This window comes from Diabrotica virgifera, chromosome 1 (assembly GCF_917563875.1).
Source record: "Diabrotica virgifera virgifera chromosome 1, PGI_DIABVI_V3a".
Lineage (NCBI taxonomy): Eukaryota > Metazoa > Arthropoda > Insecta > Coleoptera > Chrysomelidae > Diabrotica > Diabrotica virgifera.
The window spans coordinates 67,190,895-67,203,385 of NC_065443.1; the positions used below are offsets into that span (position 1 = coordinate 67,190,895).

Below are 12,491 nucleotides of genomic sequence, written 5' to 3' on the forward strand. Positions count from 1 at the left end.
TTTTCCACGGTTATTACTTGATTGTTTCGTGAAGCTTGGCTAGCTGCTTCGTGTTCCAAGGCAATAGCAAGTGCTTCATCTAAAACTTTCGGTCTTGCTAGTCGTAAAGCTTTCTGTAGTTCACTATCTTTCAGCCCATTGACAAAGGTATCTACCGCAATTTCTTCTAAAACGCTGTCTGGCACCTCCGGATAAGCCAACCGCACCACACGAGCCACATCTGCTTCAAATTCTTGCAGATTCTCACTTGCTCGTTGACTTCTATTTCTCAGTTGTGCTTTGTATACTTGTTGTAGATGGGCATCTCCATAGCGTTTTTCTAGACGAGTGAACAAGGTCTGGTAACATTTTTCTTGGCCCTTAGGAATTGATCTTAATATATCTGCAGCATCACCTCGCAAAGCAGCAGTCAAGGAAACAGCCTTTTCTTGTTCGGTCCAATGGTTGGCGGTCGCAATAGCTTCGAATTGTCTAAGGTATATGGACCAAGAGGACTTCCCATCGAATGGTGGTAATTTAAATCTCATATGATGCGACGTTTCGTCTCTCGGTAGTTCATCTTTCACTACCGGATCTAACGCTGCTGCATTAACTGATGGTTGTACTTTTGTATCGGTTATCATGCTCTCTAGTTGTTTGATCTTTTCTTCTACGGTCTCTACACTTTTCTGCATCTTATCGAATGTTCTAGAAACTTCTTCAAATTTCCCATTGTTCTGTTTACAAACTTCTTCTAGTTTTTCGTTGTTTTGCCTACAGACCTCTTTAATTATTTGAGAAGTCTCATCGAATCTTTTAGCAACATTTTCGAATTTCTCGTCGCTTTTTCTACTAACTTCTTCAAGTTTCTCGTCGCTTCTTCTAGAAGTTTCATCGATCGTTTCAGAAACAGTTTTTAATTTCGATAAGATTACTTGTTCTGCTGACTGGAAGTGGAACGTCTTTGGGTCTTCTCCGTTCTTCGTGAGGACATCCTCGAGTCGTGCTTGTAGGACTATCTTGAGCCCACTGCTGTCCAGATCCCGTTCCTCGAGCTGTTCACGGAGCTGTTTTACTGTAAGTTCTTGTAGCAACATCTTTGGTCGGCACACACGTACTTTCCAAAATGTCTTTTAACAGTCTTTCCGAATACCGAACAATCAACGCACTTTAACTATTCCCGACGAATAAAGTCCAAAAGTATTTTAAAGTCTTTCCGAATACCGAACAATTAACGCACTCCGGTTATTCCCGACGAATAAAGTTCAAAAGTCTTTTAAAGTCTCTCTGTAATTCACTTATTTATATCGCACTAAGTTAACCGAACACCGACACCAACTGTAGCGTGACTAGTGTAATTACTTCTAATTACAATAAAACTAGCGGTTCGTAATTTATATACGACTTTATTTATATAAGTTACAGACGAATTTATCTTATACACTAAACTTATTCACAAAATATGCCCGTATTTATACCCAGTTGTTATTCTGGAACAATCGACTCCCATCTCGAGCTATCGGCTTGTTCCGCCTACGTGACGTACCTTCCAGAATTCTCCGGCGAGGCCTAGCACATCCGATTACGTCATTCTCGAGGTGTTTACTGTTATACGGGGATCGGCCAAGATTTCTCTTCCGCTACAGTATATTTTAATCGCACAACGCCCCTAAAGAAGTTTTCACTTCGGAAATAATTCAAAGTAGAACGAAAAAAATGAGATCATATACAGGGTGTAACAAAAATACAGGTCATGAATTTAATCACATATTCTGGGACCAAAAATAGTACGATTGAACCTAACTTACCTTAGTACAAATATGCACACAAAAAAGTTACAGCCCTTTGAAGTTACAAAATGAAAATTGATTTTTTCCAATATATCGAAAGCTATTAGAGATTTTTTATTGAAAATGGACATGTGGCATTCTTATTACAGTAGCATCTTAACAAAAAATTGTAGTGAAATTTGGACACCCCATAAAAATTTTATGGGAGTTTTGTTCCTTTAAACCCCTCCAAACTTTTGTGTACGTTCCAATTAAATTATTATTGTAGTACCATCAGTTAAACACATTGTTTTTAAGACTTTTTTTGCCTTTTAGTACTTTTTCGAAAAGTCAGTTTTTATCGAGATATTTTCAATATTTGTCAAATCCACCACATATTTGTAAATGGTTAAGTACGATTATGGAGACTTGGTAATAATATGAAAATTTATTTATGATTTACATTTTTAGGTATATTTTGAACCATATTAAAAAAGAAGCCACATCTCGATAAAAGGTGCCTTCCCGAAAAAATACAAACAGGCAAAAAGTTTTAAAAATACTGTGTTTAACTAATGGTACCGCACTAATATTTTAATTGGAACGCACAGAAACATTTGGGGTGTTTAAAAGAACAAAACCCCCATAAAATTTTTATGTAAACATATTAAAAACGAAGCCTCAACTCGATAGAAACTGCCTTTTCGAAAAAATACTAAGAGGAAAAAAGTTTTAAGAAGATTGAATTTAACTAATGATACCACAATAATAATTTAATTGAGACGTACACAAAAGTTTGGGGGGGGAGGGGTTTAAGGGAACAAAACCTCCATAAAAATTTTATGGGTTGCACAAATTTCACTATAATTTTTCTTTAAGATGTTCCTGCCATAAGAATGCCACATGTCCATTTTCAATAAAAGCTCTCCAATAGTTTTCGATATATTCGAAAAAATCGATTTTCATTTTGTAACTTCAAAGGGTTGTAACTTTTTTTATGTGCATATTTGTACTAAGGTAAGTTAGGTTCATTCGAACTATTTTGGTCCCAGAATATGTGATTTAATTTATGACCTGTATTTTTGTTACACCCTGTATAATCCAATATATCTAATATTAAAATAATAGCTGATTATACTCCAACCAAAATCGAATTGATCAAAAATATGTATTGTATATTTGACAAGGCACTGTATAGGAGAAAACACATTTATAAGTTAAACAATATGTGATTATTTTCTTATTGCACAATATTACTCAATAATGTATAACTTTTTTAGGAAAGATATTTTGAAAGCGTTTTGAATAATATATTTAGACGTATATCATTTATTACACGTAAACTAATATCACAAGAGAGAAAATTTTTCAAAATAATTGTGTCAGGTGTGGGGTTCGAACCCACGCTCCCTCTCGGGAACCAGAGCTTAAATCTGGCGCCTTAGACCGCTCGGCCAACCTGACTGTATTGAAATGTTCGAATATTGTTTAAATAATGTAAATATATTTCTCAATATTGCACAAATCTACTACATTTGGATGTGAGAGGTGGCATTGTGATTTTTGCAGAATTAAGATTTTTTTTTCAATTCCTTTAGACTCTATTATTTTTCTATAGGGTGTCTCAAAAATAGCGGAACGGTCGAATATTTCGCGAAATGAACATCGGATCGAAAAACTGAAAAATACGAGTTCAATATTTTTCAAAAATCCATCGAATGACACCAAACACGACCCCCTCTCAATTCCCTTGAAGGTGGGGTGGGGGTAACTTTAAAATCTTAAGAGAACCCGTATTTTTTATTGCAGATTTGGATTTCTCATAAAAAATAAGTAACGTTTATTTGAGACATTTTTTCGAATTGTGGTTAGATGGCGCTATAATCGGAAAAAACGATTTATTGTGATACCCTAGGTAAATTATAGAAACTGTCTAATATCTCTAGAAATACACTTACAAATGAAAAACAAAAAAAAGTGATTCATATTTTTCAAAAACCTATCGAATGGCACCAAACACGACCCTCCACTCCACCTCCAGGGGTGGGATGGAAGTAACTTTAAAATCATAAATAGGAACTCCCGTTTTTTATTGCAGATTGGATTCCTCATGAAAAAATATGTAACTTTTATTCGAGACATTTTTAGAATTGTTGATAGATGGCACTAATAACTCGTCTTTTTTCGATTACGATTTCGATCTTGGAATACTGTTTGACAAATCGCCAAAATTCGCAGATCATATCGATTCTATTATTTCAAAGGCATTACAGATGGTTGGCTTCATGAAACGAAACTGCTATGATTTTAAAAGTCCCAATACCCTAAAATTGTTATACTGTTCTCTTGTTAGACCTCACTTGGAATACTGTTGTAGTATTTGGTCACCTTACTATAAAGTTTTCGCAGAAAAAATCGAGAAAGTTTAAAATCAATTCCTTATGTTTTTGGGATTTAAAATTAGAGCTATTAATGGGAGTAACAGGTTTTACAGTTATGACGAAATTAGAGCCTATTATTAAAGTTCCTTCATACAGTACTCGAAATGCAGTTGAAACCACTTTTCATATACCATTTCATCGATGTAATTATGGCCTCAATGAACCTATTGGGACCGTGCAAGTTCGGCAAAGCGACCCCTATTTCTACGCTCTATACTAAAATTCGCATTTTTAAGTATATTGGCCAATTATATTAGTCCTGGTTACTGGATAATTGTCAAGGCCATAGTCCAAAAAAATAATAAGAAGAAAAAATAAGATTCAGGTTATGTTATGAAAACGTCAACAATTGTATGTAGTAAATAAAATTAGTTATTAAAATGCAGTACTGCAAGCAAAATAAAATTAATTAAATTTACCTTTATATAATAATTGCATATCATATCAATATTGTGGAGCAATATATAATTTTTCTGCTTCATTGACAGAAGGTATGAAATATACGTCAATTTGACAATTTCAATTGACAATACGAATTATTTAAGATAGTTGCAATATTTCTACGCGACTCGCGCAGGGTCGTTTCTCGTTTCCCCTTCCAAGTACTTGCACACCGCGAATAACTATAATGTTACGTCAAGCAAATCAAAATACTGAGAGGCTTAATTTTAGTTCCACACCTATAGAATAGAATAGAATAGAAATATGCTTTATTGACATGAAAAATTTTACAATTTTATCGACAAAGCTTATAAATAGTAAAAAAAAAACAAAACAGTAACAATCCAATTTACTAAAATTACATAAATCGTCAATAAGTTAAATAAAATAAATAAATAAATCGAAGTTAAAACAGAAATAATCAATTGCAAAAATTTAAATAAATTGCAAATTCATAGTCTACCTAATAATTAATAAAAAAGGTTTAAAAGTTAAAAAGTTAAGCTGCTGCATATGACACCCAAATATAGATAAAAAAATAATAAAAATACTACTTGTGCAAAGGGTACTGTAATTTCTTAGTTATTGAATAAAATAATCTTCTACTGAATAATATGGTCTTTCAGACAGGTAGGCTTTTGTCAGTTTACGGAATTTGGGAAAAGATGGTGCAGATTTTAGTTGTAGGGGGAGATGGTTGTACATTTTTTTGCGGAATATAATATCGATTTCTTTACTAACTCCGAGGACGGGGTCGGCAAATAGACGTCAAACGTAGAATTTCTCGTGAAGTAGTGATGATTAGGTCTTGGTGGAAAGACATGTAGATGTTTACGAATTAAGCAAACAGTTTCTAAAATATACAAAGATGGAAGGGTTAAAATTCCGTGATCTTTGAAGTAACTTCTGCAGTGTGTTGTTCTTCTGAGGCCAAACAGATATCTTATAGCTCTTTTTTGTAATTTGAAAATAACATCGAATTGGGCAGCTGTACCAGAACCCCAAAAAGGAAGACCATAACGAAGATGTGACTCGAACAAAGAAAAATATGTTATTTTGGAAGATGCTAAATTGAGTTCATTCGAAACAGATCTTATAGCATAGCAGGCTGAAGAGAGTTTCTTCCGTAACAAATCGATATGGAGGGACCATTTAAGGTTGCTGTCTAAAAAAATGCCAAGAAATTTTACAGAATCAACGGTACTGATCTGGCTGTTATTAAGAGGTAAGGGTTGAAGAGCTCCTTTATAAGACAATGCTACTGTTTTATCTACGTTAAACGAGAGCAAATTTGAGTCAGACCAGGTTTTTATTGTAAGTAGATCAGAAGTTATAGTAGCATGAAGAGTTGCAATATTTGAGTTGCTCCAAGTGATACTGGTATCATCAGCAAAAAGAAAGATGTTTCCATCGATTTTTAAATTAGTGATGTCATTAATAAAGATAAGGAAAAGTAGAGGACCCAATACTGAACCTTGAGGTACCCCACATACAATGTTTTTGAGACTAGAGTCTTTATCATTTGCTCTAACCAGTTGTTTCCTATCTTCCAAGTAAGATAGGAACCAATCTAAAGAAATGCCTCGAATTCCGTAGAAATTTAGTTTTTTTATCAAAATGTTGTGATTTACACAATCAAAAGCTTTGGCATAGTCACAAAAAACGGTGGCAGTGTAAAGATTATTGTTCAGTGCTTGATAAACCTCATGTAGTACAGAAAACATGGCATCAGTGGTGCATTTATTATTTAAAAAGCCGAACTGATTTTGTGATAAAATGTTGTTTTCAACTAGAAAGGACATAAGTCGGGCTTTTATGAGTCTCAATAATTTTGGAGAGTACCGGTAGTAGTGCAATAGGTCTATAATTGCAGGTATTAGATATTTCACCACCCTTATGAAGAGGAATAATGATGGCTGTCTTCAGGCACTCTGGAAATTTACCTTTCTCAAAAGAATCATTAATTAGTGAGATGAGGACTTCTAACACATTTTCTGGAAGATTAGAAAAAATTTTGATCGATAGACCATCAGTACTACAGGAAGATTTGCTTTTGATACTATTAATTGTTTGGATTAGTTCAAATTTAACGACTGGTTTTATAAAGAATGAATTCGAGACCTTTCTTGAATTAGGGAGATATGAAATGGGATCTTGTGGCAAAATAGTTGATGTAATATTTTTACTCACATTAACAAAGTATTCATTTAGATTTTCAGGGTCTGGAAGGGAAAATGTTTGAGCAGTGTGGGTTTTATTTCGAAGATCGTTTATTATGGACCAAGTTTCTTTTGCAACACTTTTGGAGCTTCCCAGACGGTTCTGGTAGTAGACTTTTTTAGCTGATTTTATAAGTTTAAGATAGGTTGCCCTATACTTGGTGATATATTCAGTGATAGAGACGTTGGTAGTAAATTTCTTGATATAGAGAAGAGAACGCATATTCTTGGAAGATATTCGGATACCTTTAGTAGTCCAGGGTTTGTGATGTTTTGGCTTAATTGCAATTAAAGGAAATGCTTTATTGAAGATGCAGATAAGCTTATCTAAGAATTCACTGAAATTATTATTCTACCTAACCAATTTATACGCGACCAACACAATATTGCCTCTTAATTGTTTTGTGTTGTTTACCTTTACCAGTCTGTTTCTAATTTGTTCTGTATGTAATTTATTTCTTTTAACTATTTTAACTATTATATTTTATGTTTTATATATATGACTCATATTTAGTATCTACATACTAAATTGTTCCAAAACTTGTAAAAAATTGTAACTGTATTGGGCTTGTCCCGTGGAAATAAAAAAACAAAACAATTATAGCGCCATCTTTCAACAATTCGAAGTTACCCCTACCCCACATCCAGGGGGCGGAGTGGGGATCATGTTTGGTGTCATTATATAGGTTTTTGAAAAATATTCAAAGATGTGTTTTTTGGTTTTTCATTTATAAGTATATTTCTCGAAATATTAGATCGTTTCTATAATTTACCTAGGGTATCACAGTAAATACATTTTTTCGATTATAGCACCATATATCCACAATTCGAAAAAATATCTAGAATAAAAATTACTTACTTTTACGTAAGGAATCCAAATTTGCAATAATAAAATATGGGGTTCCTATTTAAGATTTTAAAGGTGTCGTGTTTGGTGTCATTCGATAAATTTTTGAAAAATATTGAACACATATTTTTCAAAAAGACGTAAGTTTTCACTCTAATTGGCATATAAAACAACATAATGCTATTCTACATCCCACCAGAATGAAAACAATGGGAACCTTCTCTGGTTACACCTCCGAGGCTTCTACAATTTGCAAGCCATACGGATGCTGAGACTAAGGAAGATGAGGGAATTCTACAATTTACAATTCACGTCCCATCTGCTCAGCGCGGTAAAGTTCCAACGAGAATGGTTCCCTTCATACTCCACACAGAGTAAATGTATATCAAAAATGAATAACCATTTTCAATTTCGTTGCAAAACGAAAATACACCCGAACCATATTCTAGTCCAATCAGAGAGTGCTGCAAGCACCTCTACCGGTTTCGAAACTCATTAGTCTCTCATCAGGAGGCACATATGCTGCTCTCCCTGATCTAACCAAAACAAACCCCAGCGTGCAGTCCCGGATTGCAACGAACGAAATGGCATAGATGCCCTAGCGGCAACTGCTAGCAAAAAGACTAAGTTTTCACTCTAATGGCATATAAAACAACATAATGCTATTCTACATCCCACCAGAATGAAAACAATGAGAACCTTCTCTGGTTACACCTCCAAGGCTTCTACAATTTGCAAGCCATACGGATGCTGAGACTAAGGAAGATGAGGGAATTCTACAATTTACAATTCACGTCCCATCTGCTCAGCGCGGTAAAGTTCCAATGAGAATGGTTCCCTTCATACTCCACACAGAGTAAATGTAAATCAAAAATGAATAACCATTTTCAATTTCGTTGCAAAACGAAAATACACCCGAACCATATTCTAGTCCAATCAGAGAGTGCTGCAAGCACCTCTACCGGTAAATGGTTATTCATTTTTGATTTACATTTACTCTGTGTGGAGTATGAAGGGAACCATTCTCGTTGGAACTTTACCGCGCTGAGCAGATGGGACGTGAATTGTAAATTGTAAAATTCCCTCATCTTCCTTAGTCTCAGCATCCGTATGGCTTGCAAATTGTAGAAGCCTCGGAGGTGTAACCAGAGAAGGTTCCCATTGTTTTCATTCTGGTGGGATGTAGAATAGCATTATGTTGTTTTATATGCCATTTCGTTCGTTGCAATCCGGGACTGCACGCTGGGGTTTGTTTTGGTTGGATCAGGGAGAGCAGCATATGTGCTTCCTGATGAGAGACTAATAAGTTTCGAAACCGGTAGAGGTGCTTGCAGCACTCTCTGATTGGACTAGAATATGGTTCGGGTGTATTTTCGTTTTGCAACGAAATTAAAAATGGTTATTCATTTTTGACATATTTTTCAGTTTTTCGATCCGATGTTCATCTCGCGAAATATTCGACCGTTCCGCTATTTTTGAGACACTCTGTATATTAACCATTGTAAGATTTTTGTCTTATAATTTCTTAGTTTTATTTAAATAATACTACGTGTATATTGAAATGTATGAAAGTGCCCAGATTTTTTTGTTCAGCAATGTAATAAGTTATTGGATTGAATTTCCTGTTGTTTCGGATTTGTGTAGGACTGCCTTTTTATAAAATTTTGACTGTTACTAATTTTTAGGAATCATGATAAAGATGTTAAAGAGTTACTGGAATATAGGCAATTAAAAGCGGACGTATTCAAAAAGGATTTCCAGCAATGTGGTAATATAGTTTTTTATTCTGTTATCTGATTTAACACTAATGCGTATAAATACACTAAGCACTAACTCATGATGCAATTCTACTTTCAACTTACTTGTTACAGTGTTTCAATATATTATCTCCCATAATCTTCATACACTCACTTAGAATATCTTTATTATAGAGCTCCCAGAACCTCTCAAGGTACCTTAATCTATGTTTACGATCAATTCATATCATATGGGCGTTTGTTTCTTTATTGCTATCAAAACCATTCAAGCTTTATATTGGTCGCACTTGTTACAAAGGAGGTAAAAAATAATAATCGATCATTCGATAGGATTCAGAAGTTACTTTCTTCTGTCATTTTTATATCATCTCTGAATGTTTGCGGTTATTTATATTTTCAAGAAGTTCTGATAGGGTTTCATATAATACTTGTTTATCTGTTTCTGTTGTACTTTCTGATGGCGCATACATCCCAATGATCTTGATGTCGCCGTCGTGCCCTTTCCATGTAAATATACCTTCTTCTTCTTAAGGTGCCGAGACCGCTTGTCGATCGTTGGCTCTCATGTTGCGCAGCATATTAACAATCATTGTCTTATTTACAGCCGCACGAAATAGTTCAGTGCTAGTTTTCCCAAACCATTGGCGTAGGTTTTTAAGCCAAGAAGTTGTACGGCGGCCCACACTTCTTTTTCCCATTATTTTACCTTGCATGACAAGGTGAAGTATGTCATATTTTTCTGGGTGACGCATTATATGACCAAAGTATTCCAATTTGCGCCTTTTAACCGTGTTCACTACTTCGCAACTTTTATTCAAACGTTGCAAAACCCTTTCGTTTGTGACTCTTTCTACCCAACTGATCTTCAGAATACGGCGGTAGACCCACATTTCAAATGCTTCTAGGTTTTTTAAAAGCGATTCTGTTAGTGTCCATGCTTCAACCCCGTAAATATACCTACTGTAATAATTATTTCATTGATTTGCTTCTAGGTTTCCTCTTTCAAGTTTCAAGTCTTTTTTATCAATATTATTACTCCTGCTGTTCTCTTTCGCTATTCCAATATGTATAAATCTTCCCATGTCTTCTCTGCTTTAGCCTTTTTGCTTTGTTTCTGTAAGAACTGTGCATCTGTGCAACATATTCCATGTAATATATTCAAACTTTTCTTCGTTTGCTACTTCGTCTTTGTTTTTTCCCGTCTGTGTTCTGTGGCTGAATTTTAGAATTGTTGGAAGTGGTTTTCTTACAGGTATAGAGGAGCAGGCCCTACGCCCCAACCCCTAAAAGGAGCACCAGGATTTTCCGTTGGAGTTTACTCCCTTAAACAATGTGATCCAGATTTAAGCTGCTGAATACTCACCTTCACCCACCCCTTTGTGGTTTGGATTTGCTAGTGGCATCTAGAAGTGTAGGCTTTACCATTACTTGGCATATATTGATAGTATCCATTTGGCTTTAATACTATCACCAAGACCCACCCGTACGTTAGTCATTAACCCTCCTCCTTTATCATTCGGGCTTGGCGGAGTTCCTCATCTGATTTAAAATGTCAATATATGTTTAAATCGCTACTAACGATTGTTTATAATAATAAAATAACATGATAGGCGAAACCCAAGAGACTTCCATTTCAAATATATAAAATAAAATAATAAAAATGTATACCATTTTTATTCAGTTGCAGTGCTAGTTAGTTAGTTAGTTATCTTTATTCCAAAAAATCACAAATTTACAATAAATATAATTTTAACAAAAATATTTGTACAAGAACAATAATATGTGATTTTAGCCTAAGCGTTGGAACCGTCTAGATCATTAAAATTTATTAAAAAGAATTCATCCAGACTATAAAAAACATATTGACCTAACAATTTTTTATTATTTTTTTTAAACTTACATATTGAAAGTGCTTTAATCCCAGTGGGCAAATGGTTGTATACTTTAATACCGGAGTACAATGGACCATTTCGAGTACGTCTATAATTATAATTGGGAAGAATTATATCTTGCCTGCGTGTATTGTGACTGTGTATATCAGAAGGTTTTAACAATTCATGTCGTTTTCTATGTATAAGTAGAGACATCTTATAAATATAAATATTAATGAGCGTCATTATTCCATGATCTTTGAAGAGAGGTCTACATGAAGTTCTATTTGTTAAGTTGAATAGTGCTCGAATTGCTCGTTTTTGAGCCACAAATGTGGATTCTGCTGTGCTAGCCGCGCCCCAAAATTCCACACCATATTGCATAATACTTTGAAATTGAGCAAAATAAACTATTTTTGCCACACAAAAATTTGTATTTTGTCTAATTGCTCTTATGGCATATGTAGCTCTGCTGAGGGTTTTATTAAGTTCAGTTATGTGGTAACTCCAATCAAGTTTGCTGTCTATGTTTATGCCTAAAAATTTAATTGTATGACAGGAAGTAATGCTTTCTTGATCTACTTTAATAACAACATCTTCCACATTTTGATACAAATTAAAACGGATACTTTGTGTTTTACTAATATTCAGAACCAATTTATTGGCGAGAAACCAGTCTGATATCTCTTCAACTGTAGTAGCGGCACAGGATGTTAATGTATCAGAACTATCGCCTTTAATTACTATACTCGTATCATCTGCAAAAAGTGAAAATGTGGTATTCGGGAAACTAGCTACCAAGTCATTGATATAGATAAGAAACAGTGTTGGTCCTAAAACAGATCCTTGTGGAACTCCACACTGAACTTCTGCGAAATTTGAATAGGATGCTTCACAGCTACTATCAGAATTATTTATTCTAACACACATTTTTCTGTGTGATAGGTATGTCTGAAACCATTTATGTGGTGTACCTCTAATGCCGTAGTAGTAGATCTTGTCCAGTAGTATTTGATGGTCTACGCAATCGAATGCTTTCGATAAATCACAGAAAATACCAAGAGGATGGTGTTTTGCTTCCAAGATTTTATGCACATTTTCGATTAGAGAAAATGCTGCATCTGTAGTACTCATATCAGATCTAAAGCCATATTGAGAAGTTGTTAG

At 34.5% G+C, this 12,491-nt stretch overlaps 1 protein-coding gene and 1 non-coding gene across 5 annotated transcripts in view; one reads left to right on the forward strand and one right to left on the reverse strand.

The window, feature by feature from the left end:
• Positions 1 to 12,491, forward strand: part of LOC114326972 (putative autophagy-related protein 11) — a 105,354-nt gene that overhangs the window by 58,037 nt on the left and 34,826 nt on the right. For 3 of the 4 annotated variants that reach the window (XM_050657001.1, XM_050656989.1, XM_050657007.1), the window contains one exon: positions 9,382 to 9,464. In XM_050657001.1, coding sequence (XP_050512958.1) covers positions 9,382 to 9,464 — 83 coding nt within the window. The remainder of the gene's footprint in view (positions 1 to 9,381; positions 9,465 to 12,491) is intronic. The other variant, XM_050656995.1, reaches the window with a different exon arrangement.
• On the reverse strand, positions 3,129 to 3,212 carry Trnal-uaa (transfer RNA leucine (anticodon UAA)). The gene has a single exon. It is a non-coding gene; the product is annotated as a tRNA-Leu (tRNA).